Source organism: Cryptomeria japonica, chromosome 6 (assembly GCF_030272615.1).
Source record: "Cryptomeria japonica chromosome 6, Sugi_1.0, whole genome shotgun sequence".
Taxonomy (NCBI): domain Eukaryota; kingdom Viridiplantae; phylum Streptophyta; class Pinopsida; order Cupressales; family Cupressaceae; genus Cryptomeria; species Cryptomeria japonica.
The window spans coordinates 291,820,764-291,847,967 of NC_081410.1; the positions used below are offsets into that span (position 1 = coordinate 291,820,764).

The following is a 27,204-nucleotide window of genomic DNA, read 5'->3' on the forward strand; positions in this document are numbered from 1 at the left end:
AATTTGCATCATAAACATTAGGACTTAGTACAAGAGAACAACAGATATTTTTTGAAATTGACCCACAAGCAACCCAACCAAGGACCCTCCAAAGTATTGTGTCCAGCTGATAGCCTGATACTAAAATGTACAACCGATAATTATGTATTATGCATTTAATGGTTGAGTTATGGCGATGGATACATACTGTCATTTCAATCAATTTGAAAATAGTGAAGTGATGAGTCATTAATTGACTGTTTTGGGCTTCAGCAGTCAGAAATAATTGAGAAAACAAGTTTTGGAAACACTGCAACAATATTTATATAAACAGTTAATATTTCAGGTCCATCTAACAGACCCATTGCCACATCAAAATGTTATTTCAAATTCTAAAAGCATAGGTTGCATACTCAGTGAGCCACCAAGTACTTGCCTTTCTTTTCCCCACAAGTTTTGGAGAAGTTTTCTCACTGAGTTTTTTATTCAGAGTTTTCTGAAAAACTCACCGAGTTTTTGGCAAGTACTCGCAGAGACTTGCCCAAAAATCAGCAACTTTTTCCATTTAGGCTTGGTAGCAGGGGCTCCACCCCTTGACCCTGCAGGGGGCATTGCCTGCAAACCCCAACCAAACTCATTTGATACATTTTATAGCTATATTTTCCATAAAAATTATAGTTTTCTCAAAACAAATATGTTTTTTCAAAAATTTAACTGTCTTTTAAGGTGCCATGTTTTGCCAAGTTTTCCCCAGTACCCTCTGAGTCAAAAAAATTTGGCTTGCCGAGTACTCACTCAGTCCAAGTTTGTAAACTATAACTAAAAGGATTACAAAACATAAATACATTTGGCTTTCTCATTCCTGCACCTTCTATTAAAAATGATTTATATCCTTCTATATAATTTTTCATTATCCACTGAAACTTACACGTCTCTATTTCAATTTTTGCTTGTCAGCTTGGTCAACTTATCCACAAAAATACAATGCTCAAGTTTCAAAAAACATTCTTCTGATGCAGATTTCCCAACCGGAGTGATATGCACAAAGCTCCTTATCATTTATTCAACTCAGAAAATCTCCATTTGCATAACATTCTTCAAAACATGAGTATCATATTTATGTAGAGAATTAGACTTTACTTGCTACAGTTGACCATGTTGGTAAACAAATAATTTGAAAAGCACTCAAAGTATGGAAATGTCGAAATTATTTAAATAGTGATGATGAGCTCAATTTCAGACAATTTTTAATAGATAATGAAAAAATAAAGAGAAAGATAATAGAAAAAAAAAACGTCTGACAATGACACCCAAATATTTGATCGTTAAGCTTGTGAGATGCATTTAGATGTTGTGATCCTTTTTCTCTATGTATAAAACTTGTGTTTCTGCTCCTGTTGCTGCAATATTTTCAAAATGGTTTCCTCGGGTCAATAATTATCAAAGTAAACACGAGAACCAAAAAAACAACATAGATTGACTATAGGTGCTATCTATGGTCACTTGGTACAGATTTACTGTCGTCTCTTAAAAAAGGTTCAGAGATACTAGTCATATTTTGAGGTTGCATTACTAAATTCTAAGAGAGAGAAAGTAGCTGAGAGAAAGAGATGCTGTGTCAGTGAAAATTCCATGGAGACATCTTGAAGCAACTGATGAAAGTAAGAATCATTTATTTTGCATCTTGTGTTTGTGAAGAAGTATCAAGTTCTCATTGTGGAGACCCAAGTTCAAATTCCCAAAAGGGCATCTCATGTGGAATTATAAGACGTCTCTTGAGTCTTGGTCTATCATTGCTGAATTCTAATCTGGTTGTGATATCTAAAGGTGGATTTCTAGGTTGTGACTCTTGGTATTCCATTGTACGTTTCTAGTGTGATTGCTTTAAAGGTGTTAGTATTGGTCTCATGTTAGTGCTCCCAAGATCTTGTATGGATCTCATGTTAGTGCTTGTACGAGCAGAATATTTGTAAATGAATTGTATTATTCTGTTTTATTTGAAAAATTCTATAACAAAAGTTCAAAAGAAACAGCAATCATTACATGCAATTGAGTTAAGATGACAGACAGAGGCCATTTTACTCTTTTTCATCAAACTGCAGATCACCAGTGTAACTTACATAGGATAAACAGTCCATATGAGATAGGTTTGCTAACATTGTCCAATAAACAGAAACACGTTAAGGAATAGCATTAGGAAAACAAAAGGAGAATAAAATCGAATTACAGTATAAGAGAGTTGATTGAAAATGATAACACCAAAGAAAAAAATCAGCCAAGTTAAAATATAAGAAGTGTGAGAGCACTGTCTATCACGAGGTAACATAAAATATTTCATTAACATACCTTAGTAATGGCCAAAACCCAATGCAAACCTCATCAATTAAATCTTCCTATAATTTAAATGACTAAAGAAACAATTGTTTCAAATACGAAAAAATTAGAATCATTTATTAATACAATATAGCTTGGTGCAGACAGTCTATGGTGGATTGTGAACCTTGCCCCACAAGCATTAAAACAATTTCATCAATGTACATGGATAATCTTTTAAACTTTTCTTTTGTAAACCTGTTGATTCTCACAATTCTTCAATTAACATGTACTAGAATTAATAATATTATAGACCCATGATGAAGTCGAACCCTGGATGAAACAGAATCCCTAGTGTCTGCTTTTGCAATGATATCAAAATATGCTCTTTATCCACGAAGGAACTGTAACTTTCGAATTTTCCTCACACCACTGCATTGAACCTCCAGATACATTGACACCAGGGACTTCAGTGTTCAAATTTTTAAAGGAATGAAATAGTAAATTACTAAATTGTCAATGAACGCATAGGAAACCTCATGGCATGTTACAGGTAGAGACAATAGTAGCAAGGGGGATCTATTACTTGAAACAGAAGGCTGGTTTCATTGTTAGTGTCATTTATAAGTGTCTTTGGTCTTGCTTGAAAAGGGTAAAGGGCAGCAAAACAATGATTAAATTGCACATTGTGTTCATTAGCATAAATGAATTCTTTCTATAATTTTATTTAAATCAATGTTCCATGGAGTTTCCTGACTGGGGTACGCGGGGACAGGCTTCGGGGACTGGGGGGGCCAAGGACCTAAATTTGGGGTCAGTGAGAGGATGAGAGGGGGACAGCAGCGGAGCAGTGGTGGGGGGGCGGTGCTAATATAAAAATAGAGGTGAAATGAAATCTTCAAGACAAAATCTGAAATATAACATCTCTGTGAGTGCCCCATGAAAGGCCAACTAGTTTTCACAAAGTTAAAGCTTGCAATCAGTATGTAATGGCATGTGGCATATAGCAGGCAACCCAGCGGCATCCCCAGCAGACGTGGCAGAAGTGGTGGTGTTGTGGGGTGACGTTTCCACCAAGTCTCCAAGACTCAAAAACATCCCCCTACATGGGACGTGGGATTTTTTGTGGGGACATATTCCCATGGAACACTGATTTAAATGTAGGATCAAATCAACATTTTTATGCTTTTATATTCAGAATAAAACAAGATGATGAAATATACACCTTTAACACATCTACAATTCAAGGATGGCAAATCAAAAAAATGTTTTAGTGTTGCAACACTCCAATGTAAATATCATTTCTACCTGAAATAGAATATTTGCATATTAGATGAAATTTAATTGTCAATGTACACATATTACTAAGCATATGTGAAAAATCATGATGCATGTTAAAATATGCCAGCATATCAGATATGAGCATTCAAACTAAATGAAACATTTACATCAGCTTTGTCAACTTCAATGTAGCTCTACCATTTTAACCATGTAAAAATATTTAAACAAAATAAAAACTGAACTCTTTATAATTTGTGATCAATCACTCACTTCATGAAAAAGCATTGCATTTGGAAACACCAGGTACTTACTCCATTACAATGTAGACAAAATCATCATCCTCAAATGCATTGTAAAACTGAACCACATTTTCATGCCCATTCAGAGCTTGCAGTATCTTCACCTCTCTCTTAACATCTTCGAAAGCAATTGGCAGAACAATCTGTAATGTCATCAAGGAACAATCAGTCATTTTACCTCAACAAGAGACTAATGTTCCATTTGAGAGATGAACACCTAAGTTTAATGCTTGTAAGAACAAACTACATATTCTTACAATCAGACATGGATAATAAACCCAGAAGTCAGAACCATCATAGAAATAACAATATCAATTTGTAATGTCATCAAGGAAAAATCAGTCATATTACCTCAACAAGAGATTAATGTTCCTTTTCAGAGATGAACACCTAAGTTTAATGCTTGTAAGAACAAACTACATATTCTTACAATCAGACATGGATAATAAACCCAGAAGTTCGAACATCGTAGAAATAACAATATCAATCTGTAATGTCATCGAGGAAAAATCAGTCATATTACCTCAACAAGAGACTAATGTTCCTTTTCAGAGATGAACACCTAAGTTTATTGCTTGTAAGAACAAACTACATATTCTTACAAACAGACATGGATAATAAACCCAGAAGTTAGAACCATCATAGAATAACAATAAAGGGCTCTATATCTACTTCTGTGCAGCTGCTCTCAAGGTACTTCGATGGTGGACCCAAGATGTACATGAAAAGCCTACTTGGACAGTGGTACTTTATTTTGGTTCAGAAGTATAATTGACTTTTTTGTGTCTTAAACTAGAGTTTCTAATTTTATTTTAGCTTCTGTCAAATAATGGTAAAAGTAAGGAGCCTTCTGTGAAAGAAAATGAACAACAATTTGATCTCAACTAGAAAAAGACCGAGGTAACAGAAAGAAGCTTCCTAGGTATCTAGTCATAACTGTTTTAACCCTCCAAGATCTGGGACTGACTTGTACGGGAAACTTAAAAATTCTGTATAGAAAAAAAGTCCAGCTGCTGAAAATCTGGAGACAAAACTAATGATAAACTGGAGGGGCTGAAAGTTTTTTGAAATATAAACTATAGGAAAATAATAAAATATGAATGCAGTAAAATACCATACTTGAACACTTAAAATCTCATGAAAACCAGATTTTCTGTAATTGATACAAATCAAAACAAATTATTAAAACTGCTGTGACTGGAAATCCTAACTTTTCCCAGACTGGAAACCAGAATTACTCAAAATAAAAGACCTGATTAATGTTTCTTTCATTGATTTTTTGGAAAATTGGAAAGACAGATCACAACTACATGACTAAAACGGATTACAACTACAACATGGCTGGAAAGCTGAACAGACATTACACAAAAATTGATAAACTTTCCAAGGAGATGTTGGCATTGACACCACGTCTCGGACACCCAATTTTCAGTTTCAGCCCCGTCACATTATTTTGGGCCCAAAAGGTGAATTTGACTGCATCAGACGTTTGGCTAGGACTCAAAAACCAAAAATCAAAATTCTAGTAACTAAGAAGTTGAAGTGCTGTACAATCTACCTCCATGAAAAATTTCAGGTTTCTCAAGCAAAATTTGAATCCATGGCAAACTTCCCAGTGAAAACCCTGATTTGCACTTTAAAGTGCCAGCATAATGTGATGAAAAGGAAAGGGTAACTTTCTTACTTTCTAAGTCCATTTCATGAAGGATTTTGAGGGATGTTACAAGGTCTATGAGATGGATTAGTCTAGTGGCTTAAGGTTTGCAGCCAATCCAGAAACATTTTAAAACCATGGAGAGCTACCACTCCCATAAAGTGTTCACTTATTTTTTAGTATAAAAGGGGAATCTTTGTTTCAGTTGCTCAACGGTCCAATTGCAACATAAACGTATGGATAAGAGAGGATAATTGTATTGACTACTAGTTTAACTGTTGTCATTTTATGACACTTTTGGTCCATCAGTGAGAACCGATCAGAGATATGTTCTATGGACCAGCGCTGCCTCAGTTGATCAAAGAGAAAACAATGAAATCATGAAGTATGAAGTGTTGTCTTGCCGGAACTCCGGAATCCCCAGGTTCCCAAGTTCCTAAGTCCTCAACCCCGAAACCCTCGGATTCCCAAGTTCCTAAGTCCTCAACCCCGGAACCCCCGGGTTCCCAAGTACCTAAGTCTTCTCTTCCTCAACCCCAGAACCCCCAGGTTCCAAGTTCCTAAGTCCTCAACCCCGAAACTCCAGAATCCCGAAATCCCAAGCCTAAGTCTTCCCAACTTCAGTAACCTGTGTTTCCGAAGTCTTCCCATTTTCCTTCCGGCTTGCAACACTTCCAGATGGCGTGATCAACACTCAAGGCTCTTAATGCTCCAACAACTCTTGCGACTTGTACACCTTTTGTGGAGCTACAAGGGCGCATTTAATGATTTTTGTAGGATTTCCATCAAGAGAAGTACAGGGCCATGCTTATTTGTGGTTACTTATGTCATGCATGCATACTCTGACTTTGGAATGTTAGTCAATCCACCTTCTAGAAGTACCTTTCTTCTTGGGATTGCATTTTCAGGGTATGGCCAGGTTGCTTGCATGTACACAATGTCAGGTGCATGCACTTCCCTGCATTCTCTGACTGACATTTCCCTACACACACAAGGGTCAAGGCTTCTCTCCCTTGACCAATGGTCTCTCCTATGCGACCAGTTTTCTATATAAGGTTGTTATGCCTCATTGTAAAGGGTCCTCTCCCTGTTGGCTTGAGCTATTCTATGCTCTCACTTCTCTTAAAGACTTGTATTTATCTTGCATTTCTGCAACTGTAAGTTTGGCCATTGGCCTTATAATGAATTGAAATCATCATTCTTGCCTTACTTCAACTTATGTATGTTGTGTATGTGTTCTTACCTTCATTGTAATTGTATGTTTTTGGCTTTCTTTCACATATATGTTGTGTTAACCTGATTCTAGGTATTACTTGTGGGAAACCTTCTCCCCTCTTGACATTCAGCAAGTCCTAACCTCCATACATGCGTTAAGGTCATTCATGCAACTGAAGTTTGTGCATCTCCCGGGTATTTCAATTGATTTTTTGTGCCATTTCTGGCGGGGAGAGAAACATCTCTTATCTTGGTGCATCACCTCCTTTCATTTTTAGCATTTCTCTCTTCCCTTTTCCTCTGCAAGCTGTTAGGATAGGTTTAGAAGTAAGATTTGAAGTGTCGAGTTGGTTCAACACTTGCGCTTGAATTGAGAAGGAAGCCAGCAACCCCCTTGCGCAAGGTCCCACACTTCAGAGTTGTTTCCATGTTTCACAAGGTTGCTGAGTTGATAGCTCAGCAAGGGTGCAAGCTTTTGTGATAACATTAACCATCAAATATCTTATTCCATCATATCTTTAAAACCATGGAGAGCTAAGTAGGGGGAAAAAAAGTATTTTGTTGATTTTCTTTTAATCTAGCAGCCCACATTATTAGTTTTTAAGGGGGCAGATATTCATCTGTGCATTTTAAAAAGTTTGGCTTACCTTCATCTGCCTCTCTATAGTAAGTGGCGCCCCCACTCTGAAAGTTTATTATTTTGGGGCAATTTAAAATGGTTTGTATGCATCCACATGACAAGGGATAAAACAATCAGATCAACGAGTGGGTTGTGCCAGTAAGCTTCCACTCACCACTGGCTTGAGAACTATATGATGAGTTTTGAAATTGTATTCACTCCTTTTATGTTTATGTGAATGTGGGCACATGTTGGCAGCATATATATTTTATTGTCTTTGGGAAAAGTTCAAAATAGTTCTCATTACCACATTGGAAGCAAAGCCAATAAAGAATGATAAATGCAAATAAAACATGATGAGAAGCAGCATCCAAAGTAAAATATGGAACTATATACCCGTTAACAATGCCAGCTAAACATGTATGAAGAGAACTACAACCATATTGCATCTATAGAGTAGGCAATTCGAAATTTCAAAGTGAGATTGGTGCAGTGAAAGGGGATTGCAAAATAGAAATGGACAGGAAATTAATTACTTCCATATCATCATTTTACAACTTTCAGCTTAGCAAATAGAAAAACGTACAGCATTACCAAATGAAAATGCACAGCATATGTTAATGAATACCTGACAAATGTAGTGTGCCAACACAAAAATAATATATACAATACAACAGTTTTGTAAAAGGGGGCACCAATTCCAGGCTGGACGTGTGATGTCAGGTGTCTTTTATGATTCAGAAGTATAGTGTAAGCAGCTGAAAACATATTGCTGGTTTGGGTGATTCAAAGGTAGAGCAGACGTATCTAATGTGAAACAAGGTGCAGCTCATTGAAAAACAGCACCAAACATTACTTGGTGATACTAAACAAAACATAGACAAGAAACTAAATATTTTTCAACAAAAAAATAGGCAGTTCAAACGACATCTTAGCTGTCATGTTGGAGAAATTAAACCAGGATAGGCATTCATTTGGTTTAAAATCTATAATTGTGCCAATGCACAGCACATCCCCCTGTGAATCCATCAATTTATAATGGTAGGCAATGTAAAATCAACTCTAACATGAGCAAGAAGAAAAGGATTAAATTCAGATTTTGGCATTTAGAAAGTTTGCAGAGAAAAGGATACAAATAAATTTATAGCAGATATAGTGACTGACTGGGCACAGCAATGTGGGAAGAGATAAATGCCTGAGAGAGTAAAAATGAGGGCCATAAAATTACAATGCAAGATGATATATCTGATTTATTAAAAGAATGGAGATCCTATAACAGCTAATATGATTGAAATCAATCATTTGGAGTCAAAATAACTGAATTACTTGAAATCTAGCATGTCAGCTACCAAAGGTCATAAGAATATGTTACCTGTTGGGAAAAGGTAGTTTTGAGATCATTGTCAAATGTAATCCAGGTTCTCAGCCCTAGATCAAATAAAAGCAACTCAGAGTAAACATGTACAACAGGATAAGCTATCCAGAATTAAAAGGCTTGTAAATAATTTTTTATTCAAATTGGTTTTTAGCAAAACAAGATTGATGCATATTCTAGAGGAGGATTTTTAGTTTTGTTCATTATTTGACCAAAATACGCTAAATGAGAGAAATTGTGTGTAGCCAAAAGGTCGTTAGGAAATGTTTTTATTGTCTGCACCTACGGAAACTCTTGTGGTGTAAACAAAACTGTGGTAGCGCATTCCATATGGAAACCAATATACATTTTCGTGCAGCCTGAAGTGAATATGAGAGTTTGGCAGCATTAGAGCAATGTAATACGATGCTGGTTTACAATCCACAGGTTACTCAACTTTTAGATGAGAAGTAAACAATGAGTGCCAGTGTGGAGCAAAAGTTCGGAATGCAGACCCATTGAAAATGAAGCTGAATTGGAGCAACACTGCACATCATTTTCTATTCCCAGCACTAAGGGCCCTTTACAGCAGCAAGTTTCATCTCTCCCAGCTTATTCACTCACTGTTATATCTATTTGTCATCCAATTGTGTTGCCCATGGCAGTGAGATCACAGCTTTTTAAACTTTCTTATGGTAAGGCTTTAAATTTTTGGGCACAATGACTATTAATAATGTCTCCATGATATTTAATTCTTTAGTATGGCCCATATTAGTGTTTAAGTTCTTTCAAGAGTAGTATGCTCTGTCATAAGTGTAAGGTTTTTTTGAAGTAAATATCTTTTTAAGAGGAAGGAGCTATGTTTATATGAAATATGTACTCATTACAACACCCCCCACCATTTATTCTAGCCCATGGACTTTGTAAAATATACTGGCTGTTTCAAGAAATTTTGGCAAGTTCTTGCGTATGCATTTGTTAAATTTGTGCTAAGATCTAGTTAACTGGGCATTCAAGGAATGTGTAATTCTTTCTAAATTACAATGTGGTGCAACTTGGTAGGGCATAGATAAATAAGTATTGAGTTGTAGCTTGAGGTGAAAGCACATTTGAGGATACAAACTCTACAAGACAGAAGAAAATCTATCTAAAACTAAGAATTGCATTGTGATTGCAATAGTCAACTTGAGTTTTGACTCTACTGTTAATGGATTGGGCACTGGCATTTGTTAACTATTGCTGATCCAACATTCAAAACTCAAAAAGAGGTGGACCGTATCATCCGTATGTTGATCACATAGTTGTCCATCAAATCATAATGAAAAACAAATCCAACACCCATGGACCAGATCTGATGATCTGCCAGATGAGTTACATAGGGCTTAGAATTTTTCACAGATTAATGTCTTCTCAGGGTGGTACCAAATACCAAATTGATTGTAGGACCAAGGGAAGAGAACCTTTCTAACTCATCAAGGACACTAGTTCAAGATGATGTCATTTGATTCACTCAATGCTTCAGCAACTTTTGAGGCATTGATGATTCAAGTATTTAATAGGTTCCTTCACAATTTTGTCCTTATTCCCTTTCCCAATATACCAGTTTACAACAAATCAACACTTCAATATTTGAGGCTCTGAAAATTTGTGCAATAAAAAGTTTCAAGCAGAGGAATCCAAGTGTAAATTTCCCAAGCAATCCCTAGAAAAATTTAGCCAAATCATTTCTTCAAAAGATGTCTACACAAATCCTTCAAAATAAAGGCTATATTTGATTGGCTTGCAGAAAGACTCCTAAGAGACCTCATTACTTCCCAGGGTTAGCAAGATTTATAGAAAAATGTACAAAATTTCCCTACAATAGCTCACTCTCTGACTAATCAGCCAAAAAATTGTTTATGGTTGATTGGTAAACTCTCAATTCAAATGTAGAGTTCCCTAGAACAAACTATAGTAGCCCTACACGCATAAAATTAAATGACAGCACTTTAGAGGAGCAAAAGTTGCTCAAAACAGAGAAATACTGGAAATGGGCAAATTCACCATGGAAACTAAGAGTACTGCAAACGCTCAAAGGAGAAAAACCAGCTTAGTAGCAGCAATTGCTTGACTACATTGATGTTATCAACACTCACGAACACGTACATAAAGTGAATGAAACACAGACCACCTGTATCATTACTATCATGCTACAAAATTCACTATAAACAGCTGAATTCTCCTAGTTTGAAATATAGAAACCCTTTCTTGCCTCCAATGATGCAAAGTGTAAACATTCCCTCCAATCCTACTTACAGATATTGGAGCATCCCCTGTGTGCTAGAAGAATTCTCAAATGGAATTGGAAATGAGAGAGTCAACTGTTTGATTCAACTCTTCCTTTTTGCCAGTTGCGACGAAACTCCCCATTATCCTTAGTCAGCAATTTCAGACAAACCAAAGCAGTTTGACCCTATTGCCAATACCATTATACTGATCATTCTTAATCTTTTTTAGATCCTTGCGGATCATAACTCACTTCATAAAAGAATTTTGGTCCTTCAAAAGCTTAATGAGACAATAAGTTAAGGACATTTCCCCCACTTTCTCCTTGGAGCAAAACCTTGCTAGTTTCACCTTTGGCCTTTGAGTCCCACTTTCAAAGACTGTTGAACTTTGCTCCTGTTCTCTCTTATATTTCATTGTTGCACTACATTTTCTAGAAGTATGGCTTCATTATCAATATCCAAGTCCTCCAGTTAAGGCAGCTCTTGTTCCTCTTCATCATCCAATATAGAAGTCTCATAAATATGCAAGTATTCATGATTTACCGTTGAATATATCTCCATGAAAGGGCATAGTTCAAGCCCAAAAGCATTCACAACAATAGCCTCCAAGATGGCAAATGGCCCATATCTAATATGTTTGATCTTCTTGGCTTTTCCGTGCAAACTTGGCCTTTTTAGGGACAGACACACCTTATCTCCCACCTTGTTTTGTGGTCTCTCCAGTGCTGATCATGTCTTTCTTTCACCTTGTTTTGTGGTTTCTCCAATGCTGATCATGTCTTTCTTTGCACATGCTTTGTGTCTTTTCTACTTGTTCTTTCACTTTGAAATGGATTTGTCTAGTCCTCTTAAAAAAATTTGATGCCTTGGCCACCTACAAATCTTATCCATTTTTTTCTTCTTGTTCAAGTGTAAAAGTGGACTTGAGGACAAATACCCCAAACATGCTTCCGAAGGTGACTGGTCCATTTAAAAATGAATTGTCCTATTGAAAGAATGTTGAATGTAAGGAAGAGATACATCCCAAATCTTGGGACACTGCTGTTACACAACCTTATGACCAGCACCAAAATTCTATTGACCAGCTCAATTTGAGGATGGAAAATTGTACTATTCTTGTGCTTTGTATCCATCGAATTCTACAAAGTAGACCAAAATCTGGCAACAAACCTTGTGTCTATGTCTGAAACAATGGGCTTAGGGAGCCCAAAGTGAACCCCTACATTAGCAAAAACATTTGTGTTGCTTCTTTCCTTGTAATGGTCTTCTTGAATGGGGTTAGCATGCACATATTTCTAAATCTATCTACTATAACAAACAAATAGTCATTTTCATGCCTCCTACAAAATCCATAGATATGCTTTTCCATGTCCTTGTATGGATAGGTAACAACAAATACATTCCTTCTTTTATTGTCTTAGATTTGCTAGTACAGCACAATTTTCATCCTCTAACAAATGTTACTTTGTACTACACTTTGGACAATATATACCTTTGCAAATGAGCCATTGTTATTCCAAGACCAAAATCACCTATGAATGAACCATGAGTAGAAGTCTTTGTGCTCTTGGCACACAATTTTCCTGATTTCTTTGAGACAAAATCCCTCCACACTCTTAGTAACTCCCTGAGCTTGTAGCTTTTGAACTTCTCCCAAAAACTGCATCTTGAGCATACTCCTCTACATATGCCTCTTTTGTAAAAGGCTCTAATTGAGTCATCATAGTCATAGCTGAAATAAATTGAGATTACTGATGTAGATAGCATATCCACGACCACATTATTGCTTCCCTTCCTATGGTTGATCACCAAATGAAATCATTACTTTGTGTTTGCAAATATTGTAAAGGTTGGTGGTTACCATGCACAATAGTTTTTTTACCAAATAAGTAATGCCTCCATTTCTTTATAAATCAAACTAGCGCGTGTAATTATCTATAGCAGACCCTCTAATAGCTGAAATAAATGTTACAAGTGTGGTTGCCGTTGCACCAAAAGATTGACCTGTTAATGCCCGACACAACCACTAGACTTATAGAATCCACAGGAGGCGGTTAAGCCATGTCACAAGCCCAAGCGTTGCGCTACACAGCACAAGGAGACCAAGGGTGCACACCTTGCAACAATCTCCCCCCCCCCCAACGCAAGCGAGGGGTTTGAACCTGTGACCAAGCTCTGATACCACTTATTACAAGTGTGGTTGTCAATGCACCAAAAGATCAACATGTTAATGCCCGATACAACCACTAGACCTTTTGAATCCACAGGAAGCGGTTAAGCCATGTCACAAACCCGAGTGTTGCGCTGCACAGCACAAGGAGACCAAGGGCGCACACCTTGAAACAATAAAAACTTCTGAATGATAACAAATGTGCTTACTTCCTTGAAGTAAGACAAAACCCATAGCCATACTTGTGTGCATTTGTTTCTACTTGAAAAGGTTGTTGCAAGCTAGAAAGAGCAAGCATAAAAGTATGACTAGTCTTATAATTCAATATTTCAAATGCTTCATTATATTGTTTATCCCAACAAAAGCTCCTCCCCATAGCTACAACTTGGTTTTAAGCTAAGGCTATAGAGAGAATGCTGGAATAAATTTCCTCGTGTATTAGGTTTCACCTACAAAACTAGTTTCTATGGCTCTTGGGTGTAGGCCAATTTACAAAAGCTTCCCCCCTAACAACTCTCCACCTCCAACCACATCTATGACTCTTTCCCAAAAGTTCTTTAAGTTATTTTTCTTTAAAGACATGCATGACTTGTTTAATATGAATGAAATGTTTTTCCCATTTACTAAAAATTAGTGTATCATCTATATATACACTTAGACATGAATCTATGAAATCTCTTAACACAACATCAATTAGCTTCATAAAAGTTGCAGCTGGATTACATACTCCAAAATATAAGAACTAATCATTCATAAAGACCTTGATTTCTTTTGAAAGTGGTCTTCCAAGTGTCCTCCTTCATGTGAACTTGGTGATAACTGAATTTGAAATTCAACTCTATGAAGTACATTGTATGTTGCAGTTGGTCAAATAAATCATCTATCCTTCAAACGGCAAATCTATTCTTGATAGTAATCTTGTTCAAGGCCCTAAAATCAATGCAAATTCTTCAAGTACAATCTTTTTTGCATACATCACAATAGATAAAACACATGGTGAAATACTTAGGTGAATACCCATTGCTCCGATACCTCAACTTTTCTCAACTTAATTGATCTCTAAAAGATATTATAAGTTGATGTTTGGTACAAGAGATTTAGGTAGAAGTTGAATCTCATGTTCCACCTTCATTAGTGGCAACCCCTTGGAATCATGGAACACCTCTTGAAAAGATTGACAAGACTTCATCCAAGCCTTTCAATTTGGAGTTAGTTGTTGTAGAAATACCAAATCCATCTTCTTACTTAACTTTCAGCAAAAGTAAGCAAAATTGTTTAGTTTCCTTAATTAATTCCATATCTTGACTGAACGCACCATTGCAACTTTTGTTTTGCTTTAGAACCTTTTATGATGTATTAAATTCCATCTTTGACCAATCTATACTTGTCAACTCTTCTCATGAAAATTGCGACTTGACAAATAAAAATAAGGAATATTGTGCAAGTTTAGCTAAAATTTTAAATGGCATCAGCGCACACAGGAGGTAGGCAGATGGAGCACAAACAATCTTTTACAAGTTTTGAAGATCAAAGTTGTTAGAAAGTGAAATTTTCATTGTCTTGTGGGGTGTCTCTTAATGTCTTTTTTGTAATCACAAACTAAGATAAAGTGAAATTTATGGGGGGGTCAATTATGTCTCCTGATAATTATTTGCATCTTTTGTTGTCAAGCTAACCTCAAAGAACTATTTGTCTTGGAAACAAGAGATAAAGAATCACTGCCTTGAGCAGGATCTACTGCCCTATCTCCTCAGACTCATTCTTGAGCCAACTAACTATGAACAAAAGAATGCATGGTTTAATAGTAATGACATGGTCTACGGACCAATATGTATTACTATTTCTGAGGATACTCTACATCACATAGAGCACATTGAGTGCCCTTTCATTACTTGGACCATCATCCAACAATTGTCTGAAGACACTAGATCTCCATCTAAAAATGATGTTTCCTTGGATGACAAAGAACCTGTGGATGAATCATGATACTGAGACTTCTAATCCCATCTTGTGTGGACACATCCTTTAGAGATGATCAGTTTATTGATAACCCATCTACACCTATTGCTTCTACAGAGTTCAGAGTTGCTTCATTGAAAACTTCCAATGATTCTTTGCAGCAAGATCATTTATGTCTTCTGGATTTAATTCATTGGGACCCATTTCTACCAAACATTGCATCCTTGTTTGTAGAGTCCCACGTTGTTGACTTGGAGGGCAACATTGACAACCTTCATATCCTCTATCTGACAATTCCTATAGAGTTGATTCTTCTTCTTCTAATGTTATAGGCACATCTTCAAACCCTCTTGTTCTCTCTTTGCCTATATTTGCTTCTATCATGGCTATACCAGATTTTGATTGGTCCAATTATCACCATAAATCCATGGTCACTATACTTGAATCTTTTATGGTACCTGATTTATCTTATCAGCAGGCATTGGCATAGAAACATTTGAGCAGTATTTGGAGGGGTCATCTTTGTCTTTGAACCATGATCTATATTGGTCTTCATCAAATTCTGGATTGTCATCTTCAGCAGTGTGGCTTAAAATGCATGATTTGATTATGACAACTTTCAACATCAAAATGGAGACTACTAAGCAATTTTCAGAGACATCGTCATACATTTGGCTTCCACTTCCAACCAATTCTTATCTAGAATGGGAAGCATTCCTACATTTTTATTTGTTTTTATTTCTTCATAAGGGGAGGAATGTTGTTTGACAATTGTGGACCATCTTCTACATCCGGTTTCGAGTATTTACCATTGACTACACATTGTGGAGGGATACATCATCTTTTCACTTCTTTCTGCAAAACCTTCTAGGGGTGAAAGACACTACATCATAGTAGCTACCATGCACAATTAGTGTAAATTTTAAGGGGAGGTTTTGTTCCCACCGGGTTTTCCCTCTTTCCTCTTTCTTTCCTTTAGGTTTTTTTCTCCTTAGCTAGACTTAAGAAGGGGGGCTGTTAGTGTTGATGTTATAGCATCACAGAAATTTGGCAACAAGATACACAGAATTTATGAATAACAAGGACACAAAAGACTTATCCTAGGAAAACCCTCCACTTGAGGGTGAAAAACCCAGCCCACACAAATATGATCTTTATTATATCTCTGAAAATGAATACAAACAATGTTCTCAACTTGCTGCCAGACAAACGAGAGAAGCCAGCAATATATAACTATCCATCTGTCGAAGAAGAAGAACGAAAATGGAAGAGCAATGAATATAAAGAATCGAAATTGCAAGTGAAGAGACACCACGAAGGAAGAGGAAAAGACACCAATTGCCACATCTTCACCGACAGCCATATGAACATGAAGAGTCACCGACAGCCACAACTACACCGTCAGCCACAAAGACATGAAGAGTCACCGGTAGAGAAGTGAAGAGACTCCACGGTGGAGAGGAAGAGTCATTGACAGCCACATAAATATTCCACCGACATCCACATAGACATGCCAGCACAAACACGCATATTCTGAGCATACGAAGAGGAAGATCTTTGTCGACGCTACATACTTCAACACTCCCTCTTAGCTAGAGAGAGATCTTCAGATTGTCATCACATGACAAGTACACACAGCTGCAATTCAGAAGATGTCAACAAAAACTCATCACAGATTTTCGCAAATAAAAAATGTTATCTCAGCATAACAATATTCACCATAGCTACTTCTAGAGGGTGAATCAGAAAACAGAAAATAAAGTCATAGAGTCACACGCGTGACTTCCACCATGGCTACTCCCAGAGGGTGAATCCACCATAGCTACTCCTAGGGGGTGGAACAAGGGATTTCACCTCAAACTTCTCTCACAAAGAACTCATTAACAAGGGATTTCACCTTGAACTTCTCTCGCAGAGAAGAACTCATTAACAAAAGATTTCACCTCGAACTTCTCTCGCAGAGAAGAACTCATTAACAAGGGATTTCACCTCAAACTTCTCTTGCGGAGAAGAACTCATTAACAAGGGATTTCACCTCAAACTTCTCTCGCAGAGAACTCATTAACAAGGGATTGCACCTCAAAATTCTCCCTCACAAAGAAAAACTCATCAACCAAAAGATGTGGCTTCCTCTGAAGCTGAAAGAATCAGGCTCCCTTTGAAGCTGAAAGTCAAGCTCCCTCTGAAGCTGAAGTGTCAAGTTCCCTTTGAATGGTAATTCCTCCTCTTCAAGAAAATGTCTACAGTCACCAACTCAATCTCATGGCAACCATCATCAAGGTCTTCCTTCCTTGAATGCAATCTCTCATCATCCTTATGCTCCCCAATCCGTCCTTTAAGGAAAATCACAAAAAAAAAAAAAAATTCCTTCACCGAAGCTGTTTTGATTTCAAAATCCTTGAAGAAAAAAGAATACACGAATAGAAGGAACACTCAGCTTCTGAAGCAACCGCTCAACAAATGATGAAATGTCTTCAAAAGATTGTAGCAACTCTTTTCATTTAGAAAGACTCAAATCGCATGCAAAAGTTCTAACAAGTAGTTGATTGGACATCTGCAACCTGTTGACTGAACTCCCTCAAAAGCACAGGATCTACCTTCAGGCGATTAGGCTATATAGAAGGAACCTCACTCTGATACCATGTTAATGTTATAGCATCACAGAAATCTGGCAACGACATACACAAAATTTATGAATAACAAGGACACAAAAGACACCTGAGGGTGAAAACCCCAGCCCACAAAAATATGATCTTTATTATATCTCTGAAAATGAATACAAACAATGTTCTCAACTTGCTGCCAGACAAACGAGAGAAGCCAGCAATATATAACTATTCATCTATCGAAGAAGAAGAACGAAAATGGAAGAGCAATGAATATAAAGAATCGGAATTGCAAGTGAAGAGACACCACGAAGGAAGAGGAAAAGACACCAACTGCCACATCTTCACTGACAGCCATATGAACATGAAGAATCACAGACAGCCACAACTACACCGTCAGCCACAAAGACATGAAGAGTCACCGGCAGAGAAGTGAAGAGACTCCACGGTGGAGAGGAAGAGTCATTGACAGCCACATAAATATTCCACCGACATCCACATAGACATGCCAGCACGAACACATATTCTGAGCATACGAACAGGAAGAAGATCTCTGTCGACGCTACATACTTCAACAGTTAGCGCATGCAACCTGTTTTTATCCATGCTTTTTGGATAGTTGCCACTACAGCCTATTTTATCCATGATTTACGGATAAGTTTTGTTGTTGCTTGTTTTTATTGCAAGCCAAACAAAGGTAGAATGGTTCAAGACTTATCTCTCTATGACTCTTCCAAATCTGCCCCTTCTTTTCCTCCCGTTTTGTTTTAACAGAGGCTTTATCTATTGTAAATTCATTCATTTGTAAATTAATGAAATAGTCTTCCTTCTTCTTGCTCTCAAGTTTCCCTCAGTTCACCTGCAAGTTTTGTTCTTTCTTTTCTAGCTAGATTCTTACTGTGCAGGTTTAGCTAAAATTTTACAACTAAGTCTCACACTTCCCTCTCTTTTCTATTACAGCTTACAATCACAATTGCTCACTTTGACCGAAAATTCAACCCATAAATCTCTTGAATTCTTCCTCTATATGTTTTTTTTGCATTTACAATGGTTATCTATACATGTACAAGCTCAAACAAGAGTTGAAAAGATGTAAGAGGAAAATTACAAAATCTGAGACACCACATGTTTCTCTGATGTGAGACAAAACTGCCACTTTAAGCAGATTAGCGATTTCATAATTACCCTGTTAAATGAGAAACTGCCCCCTTCATTACCTTTTTTGTCCTCCATCTTCCGAAACCCCTTTTGCATATGGGCTTAAATGAGATGCCATTTTCCTTAAAGAGCTCAACTTTTCAAAAGTATCTAAATATTGAAGAATACTCAACTTTGGGTGCCACCAAAGTACAGCTTTTGATCTTTCATCGTCATGGAGTCGTCATGAAACAAACTCATGTTTTGACTCATTTATAGACCAAGAATTGTAAGGAGATGGGCTCTTGCGAGAGATTTTTTTTCTTTCTTAAAAAATAATTACACAATGTCCAAAGAATAAAGAAAGAAAGTGGTTTTCAGTTAGTTGCATTGTTAAGAAGAACATTTGGTTTAATTCAAGGTTTTAAATTAAAGAAACCCTGCAAATGCTATTGCTAAATATATTATAGGAATTGATCAGGCAGAGAATATTTATATTCAGATTGTTTTAGGACAAAGCAAAAGATTAGTTATTTTTAAATTGCTTCCGAGTGAAACAAAGATTGGTTAGAGCCTAATTCTTTGACCTCCAATCATGATGTCAAGGGCAAAGGGAATTTGGGGGGTTCCTCTCTTGTGTCGGCAAAAGGGAAGGGGAAAGCTTTGTCCCATTCAGTGGGTGCTTCTTCCCGTAAAAAGAAGTCAAAGCAGCAAATGGATATCCCTTCTGATGGAAATGTGCCTAATTCTTTGGGCCTGTGTCATGATGTCAAGGGCAAAGGGAATTTGGGGGGTTCCTCTCTTGTGTCAACAAAAGGGAAGGGGAAAGCTTTGTCCCATTCGGTGGGTGGTTCTTCCCATAAAAAGAAGTCGAAGCAGCAAATGGATATGACGATTGACCCTGGTTTGCAGTCCCTTGATGTCCAGCCACCGCTTGCCGACGGTATTGAAGCAGGTTTTCATGTTGAAATCCCTGTGGATATTGGCATTGATACCCCATTGGAGAAAGGTTCTTCTGTTAATGATTCTAGAAACATTGATTAAGAATGTTAAGGATGTTACGGATAGCTAAAGTGCCCTGTTTATGGGGATGGTGTCTGAGATTAATGCCATGAAGAACAAGGTTGTTCAAAATCCTAATGTGCAGAGCATTGATAAAAAATTTGCTACTATTCAAGAGTTGGCTAAGGGAATTAAGGATCTAAAGAAAGGGCATGACCAAAGTATTAAAGCTAAGTTACCGGGTTCAACACTCGCAGCCCAAATATTGGTCCTGGTTTGAGTTGGGTTCCAGGTTCGAATACGGTTCGCGTCTGGTTCGGTTCGAAACAGCAGTCAGTAAAGTCAAAACACCTGTTGCAGTTGTCATCGATGAAAACACTTGTTTGCAGGTTGCCGTCGATGAAACACCCATTTGCAGTTGTTGTTAATGAAGGGAGGGATACAGTTGCCAACACCTGTTTGCAGTTGACGTCGATCGAAGGAGAGATACAGTTGCCATCGATGGAGGGATACATGTCGTCGATGAAGGAAGGGCTACGAACAGTGAAGCCTTTGACAATTCATTGGCTTTCCATTTATTAATTTTACACTTAAAAAGTTTTTTCTATAAATTCATAATTCATTGATTTATAATTTTATACACATATATTAATAATATATGTTATTATATAATTTATTATAATATAATATATTATATAATATATAATATAATATTATAATATTATAAATATATATAGTTTTTATATTGTTTTTGTACTAACGAACCCAAACCCCTTTTCAAAATTTTGCTGTACTGGCGTACCGGTTCTTCAAACCCGAACCAGTGCCCAAACCCGAACTGGCAACTTAGTATTAAAGCTCTAGAGAAGTCCTTTGTGAAAGTACAGAAAAAGTTGAGGGCTGTTGTGGCAGTGAGCCGTACGGCCATGGCGAATAGCTCTGAAGGTCTGAAGCAGCTGAATGCCCAAGCTCAGGCTATTCAGGGCCTTTCCTGAGGAGGTGCTGAATGTCCAACTGCCAGTGTTAAGTCTATGAAGAAGGCTGCTGCTCATGAGCTAGCTTTTGGTTCTTCTCCTGGTCCTCATACCAAGCTCCACAGCAGGGACAAGGGCATAACTCCCATTGACAACATTGTCCATCAGGTGCTCAATATAAATCAAGATTTAATTCAAAAGAATGAAAGTTTAATGAAAACTCTATAAGGTCTTTTTGGGGTTTCCGTCGCCTGTTTTTGTTGCTTCTGTTTTGCTTATGTCCAGCGGTTGGTTAGCGTTTGATTTCTTTTGACTGCATGGTTTTGTTGTAAAGGGTTTCAGGGCCCTTCAAACCTGTTTTCCTCTAATCAAAAACAAAGATATAGTTTTAGCAGGTTTTCTTGCTTATAAATATGAAAGGACAGATTCTAAAGGGGATTATTATCAGAAATGAAATTATGCAAATTTACACTTACATAGATTGGCTATCCTAAAACTGGGAGTAGCTCTAATCTATATGAATCTGAACAGTCAAAATCTCCATCAGTTAAATGAAATCCAGAAATTGAATAATCCCGAAATTTCTTGGCTTTGTTGACATGAAAAAACCACCACTGTATGATAGGAGGTGGAAACAAAACTGTCACCTGATTAAAATCAGTGGTTTTGTCACAACATAGGGAACACAGAATTTGAAATAAACCAACAGTATTTAATGCTCCAAATTGAAGTCTTCCAATGCAGAATAAAGGTTTCAAAAATCTATAAGATGGAGAGTATTGTATGTGTTGATACAAGAAGAAATTGGCTATTGTATGTATTAATGAGGCAAGCCCATTATTTTTATTGTTTACTATTCTGACTATGACACTATAGCACTCTGAATTATGCAGATGAGGGGTCAAGTAGTCTAATCAAAAACACTGATAATAGGAAAAAAAGAAAACAAAATTAATACAGAAGAAATTTGAACAAGATAAAATTGGTCGTTCAGTCTAAACCAGACCAGTTAATCCCGAAATTTAAGGGGTTTGGGCAAAACAGGAAGTTCTTATAGTCAATGTAGCACAGATGTGACTTTGGAGGCAAGTCAATCCAAACTTATACAAAAAATGTAACAGTTGGAAAATAGTTACGATCCAAAGAGCATATATGGCATGGGTGAAAAAGAATGTCAAAAGAAAAATCACCATTCACTTCCTCTAGTGCCTCGGAGGAGATTAAACTGCAGAAAAAACTAGCAGAAAGAATAACAGAATCTACCATAGCTACATCTGTGTAGTGGCATTATTAAGAATAACAATTTGTGCACAGATGCAGAGAAGCATAGTAAGGAAATATTGGTAGTAAAGATGCGTCCTATTGAATGTAATCAGCTATGCACAAAATTGCTTGCTGAATCCGTGCATACTCTAACATCTGGGAGAGCAAAACATCAATTTATTTGGCTAATTGGGTCAAGAAAGAGATTGGGCTCATGGCCAGGGATGTCCTACAGTTGCACACAAAAAATATCATGATATTTGAAACGCTGAAATTTTTTTGCTGATTGGGTCAAGTAAGAGACTAGATGCATGGCCAGGGATGTCCTACACATTAAAAATATCATGTTTGTTTGAAATGCAGAATTTTTTTGGCTAAATAGGTCAAGTAACGTATTACTTTCATGGCCATTAATGTCCTATTCATCAAAGATATCTTGTATATTTGAAATGTTATGTGGCTAAGCATTATATGCTGTATACTCTAGCACAATGTCCTGCACAGAGATCATATTAATGTATTAATGAGGCAAATCCATAATTTTTATTGATTACAATTCTGACTATGACATTATAGCACTCCGAACTATGCAGATGAGAGCAAGAAGTCTAACCAAAAACGCTGATATATATAAAAATAAACAAAGTTGATACAGAAGGAACTTGAAGAAGATAAAAGAAGAGTGGCGATTCAATCTAGACAAGACCAGCTAATCCCAAACTTTAAGGCATTTTGGGCAAAACTGGGAGTTGTTCTAGTCAATGTAGCATGGATGTGACTATAGAGGCAAGTCAATCCACACTTCAATACAAAATACAACAACTGTAACAGTTATGAAATAATTATGATCCACAGCATCATACATGGCATGGAAGAAAAACAAATGTCAAAAGAAAAGTCACCATTCATTTCCTCTAGAGCCTAAGAGGAGATTAAACTGCAGAAAAAATCTAGCCGAAAGAATAACAGATTCTATCATTGCTACAACTGTGGAGTAGCACTATTAAGAATAATCATTTGTGTACAGATGCTGAGAAGGATAGTAAGAAGATATTGGCGGTAAAGTTGTGTTCTATTGATACAATCAATTCAGCTATGCACAAAATTGCTTGCTTTAGCTGAATCCTCTAAGACCTGGGAGAGGAAAATATAAATTTATTTGGCTTTTGGGTCAAGAAAGAGATTGGACTCGTGGCCAGGGATGTCCTACACATCAAAGATATCATATTTGTTTGAAATGCTGAAAATATTTTGCTAATTAGGTCAAATGAGAGATTGGGTGCATGGGCAGGGATGTCCTACACATCAAATATACGATGTTTGTTAAAAATGCTGAATCGTTTCGGTCAAGCAAAGGACCTTCGTGGCCATAAATGACCTAGGCATAAAAGATATCATGTATATTTAAAATGCTGTGTGGCTAAGCATTCTATGCTGCATAATCTAGAACAATATCCTGCACAGAGATCTATTATATATAAGACGCATCCACACATACATTAGATTGAAAACAGGAATTTCAAATACGGGGTGAAGTTACCATGCAAGTGACACGCGTATTACAAGTTACAATAATACAACATCCATATTTTTCAACCCGTATCATAATAATCGATTTAGAGCATGTCCAAACAGTAGTTATGGTGATGAATTTATGTGACAAATGACTCCCAAATAATATTAATAGATCGGAATAATGAATAGTCCCATGGGTGTGCAAGAAAAACGAAAGTAAAGATCGAAGTAATTTCCCTCGAGATTGATTGCAAAATGTTGGTTTTTGCAAAGGTATTACCTTTTTCTTTTCAATACGTTTGACTGCAACTCTCTCGGCAGTGTGTTTGTGAGTGGCGACAAAAGTGTAGCCAAACTGACCGTGGCCAAGCAATTTACCAATCGAATAATTGTTGTCAAAATCTCTATCGTAACCAAAATTCCAGCGCTTCCCATGCGCCGCCGCTGCCACAAGGCCACTGCTCTTCTTCTTGGTGGTGGTGATGGTGGTGGGTGACTTGCCCTTCTCCTTCTCCCTCTGACTGCTCGACCCACTAACTTTCCTCTTACTTGACGATATACAGAGACCCATAATAATAAAAGAAATGAATTATCATATGCGTCTTCCTCTTCCTCTTGCTGATCTTTTCATGTATATTTCTCTCACAGATTGTGATGGCGTTGACAGGGAAGGAGGAAAAACGATGCACGAGGGAAGTAACGACCTTCCTTTCCCCTCGTGAAAGGGGTGAAAAGTTAAAAAGGCGTGCCCACGTAAGCAAGTGAATTGAATTGATATACAGGAAAGCCCCAGCTTCAGTAATCTTAATTCCTAGAAACAGACAAGTGCTAAATTGGGGCCAATTCTTTTCATCGCCATTAGGCCTACTTATTGTTCCAAACTTCACCCCATCAGAATTTACTAGGACGGAAATGGTGAAATTTGACGGGCCATGCCATTTCCTATTTAGTTTTGCCCCCATTTTGAGGAAAAGTCTTGATACATGTCAAATGACGCTCAGCTTTCTCATTTTTAGATATTTTTATTTGTATATTTATTTTGATCTAATCTTTATCTATTTAGATTTTATTATTTATAAAGTTAGAGTCAAGTTCACATTGATAAGGTGTATTTAATACAATTGTCTTCATATATATATTTTAATTTAATTATATTAAGAGGTGTAATTCTATAGTGACAGTATGTGTATAGGAAGTCAACATAATATTTGTAAGAAAAACAAAATGTGATAATATTTATTATTTGATTTCTTCAATTTAGAATGAAGGACGAAGTTGTTAGCAATTAATAGTAAATTTAGAACTTAAAATGTAGGAAGAAATAAAAGTTTATATTTTGCACAAATTTCTTCTAAGCTAGCATTTCAAATTGAAGTTTTTCTAGTACCTCAGAATCAAAAATATAAAATTTAAGCTAATTAAGTATAGTTTGTGTGATTTAGTGCTATGTGGTAGTATTTGTATTGAATGCAAATGACATAAATGAAATATGTATAAAATATAGCTTAAATCAAACCAAATACATGCAAACCTCAAAAAGATCAAATGAAGTATCGACGTAGATAGATGAATGTGGTTGCTTTAAGATTCCTGGAGCATATGATATGATCAAAATGATTAGATCATAAAATGAACATCATAATTAGATCATAGAATGAACAGCACACCATAACAATAGCATAAGATTCTATCCTCTAAACGGGATGAGAAACCTCCTTAAATAGAATTATTAATAAGAGAACCAAGGGATAGGATTAAGAGGTTTAATGGATGGCTAAGATTAAAGAAGGATTAGGGCTCTAGGTAAAAGTTGTATTTATGTGACAAGTGTCACATGAGGGATAAGATCTACTGCTTGAGATAAGGTTAGGGCAACATCCATGAGAATGGCTAAGATTAAGAGGTTAAGTTGAGATGGATGGATAGGATATAAAGATGAGTTGATGTTTGGATAGGTATTGACATAATATTATTAAGAGCCAAACTCTCATAATATATAATGTTCTTATAATGTTAGAGGATTCCTCACCACTTTGGATTGGAAAAATATTATTGAATTTGAAATAAATTATTCCAAAGCACTGTGTGTAAATTGTTATTGTTTATCAAAGATCTTTTTAGTTAAAATTATTTGTATTTATTTTTTTCAATATTCTAATAAGGTTGTTTATTTTAAATTTTTTTTAAAGTTCAATCGTCACCAACTTTATGTGGACTTTAATAAATAAATAAATATATAACCAAATATAAAATTAGATCTAAAATATTCATGTAAGGTTATTAGAATTATAAAAGATCACACTTTGGAAATAGAAAATAACATGCATAGAATGCAATTTACTCACTATAAAATTAAATATCATTTTGGTTTCTTTTTACTCTTGATTTTCACTATAAAGCTAAAGATTATTTATAAAGTGATTTTTTTTCACTATAAAGTTAAACACTATTTTAATGTGATATTTTTTCACCATGAAGTTAAAAACTTTTTTTTATTGGAGTGTTTAATTTTTAAGGGATATAAAATATTTATTTTGTTTTCTTATTAAAGAGGTTTATTTTAATTTCATATATGTAATTTTAATTACATATATGATATTATCATTGTTATCTTTTATTATATATTTTTTTTAATTTATTTTAATATTCATAATTGAATTTTTTTTTAAATGTTCATTTATCTTATAAATATCTCTAACATGCGATAAGTGTTAGACACTTATCACAAAAGAAAAAGAAGGGGTGATATTTTTGTTGGCATTATAACAGACAAGGGGAGATTGTTGGCATTTCAATAAGGATATTGAGAAGGTTGTTGATAATTATGGATATAACTGATTAAGGATGTTTATTGTCTTAATATTATTATTGTGTCATTGATGTCAAGAAATTGATTTTCTAATTCAGTATGATGTTGTCATATCTTAAGAAGTATGATTTGATAAGTATAAAGATGTCGGTAAAAGACACAGAAAGATTGTGATGAATAAAGGGAGAAATAAGTTATTCAATGGGCAACTATTACCGAGTTAGACAATGATGAGATCATGATGTTTAGATTGTTTTGATATCCTATATATGCTATTGATTGAAAGGTTAATACTATACTATGTTACCTAGCAAAGAACCTAGTCGGTAAACCCTAAGGAACCTAGTCGGTAAACTCTAAGGTTATCGCTATCAGTTAATGAAGGTGGAAGGTCTACTGAGTGAAGTTTAGTATTTACCGAGTTGCAACCGAGCTGTAACAGAATACATTAAATGATTAAATGTGTTATTTAATGAAGGAAGCTGATGAGCTGGAATAGATTAAATGATTGGTATGTTGTGCATGAAGTTTGTTAAAAGAATCTATGGCAATAAAAGATCGGCAGAAAGATCTACAGCTCAAATTGAACCGCAATACCTTAGCACAAGTTCCAAGAAATGTATGCAAGTTCCAAGGCAAGGTAAAACGTTTTCAAATCGAAGGATACATTGAACCTGGTCAAATTTAAAGATCTGATGGCTATGATTGATCATGGGATATGTGATCAAGGAGATTAAGCGGTTAGCAAATTGCTTATAAATAAGGAACTGTTGATAAACAATGTATGC

General features: G+C 36.1%; 1 protein-coding gene across 2 annotated transcripts in view; it reads right to left on the bottom strand.

The window, feature by feature from the left end:
- Nucleotides 1-24,426, bottom strand: part of LOC131031718 (calcium-dependent protein kinase 28) — a 100,952-nt gene extending 76,526 nt beyond the window's left edge. The window contains exons 1-2 of one of the 2 annotated variants that reach the window (XM_057962797.2): nucleotides 23,888-24,426; nucleotides 3,885-4,015 (exon numbers count right to left, since the gene is read on the bottom strand). In XM_057962797.2, coding sequence (XP_057818780.1) covers nucleotides 3,885-4,015; nucleotides 23,888-24,178 — 422 coding nt within the window. In that variant the 5' untranslated portion in view covers nucleotides 24,179-24,426. The remainder of the gene's footprint in view (nucleotides 1-3,884; nucleotides 4,016-23,887) is intronic. The other variant, XM_057962796.2, reaches the window with a different exon arrangement.
- Nucleotides 24,427-27,204: the final 2,778 nt, after the last annotated feature.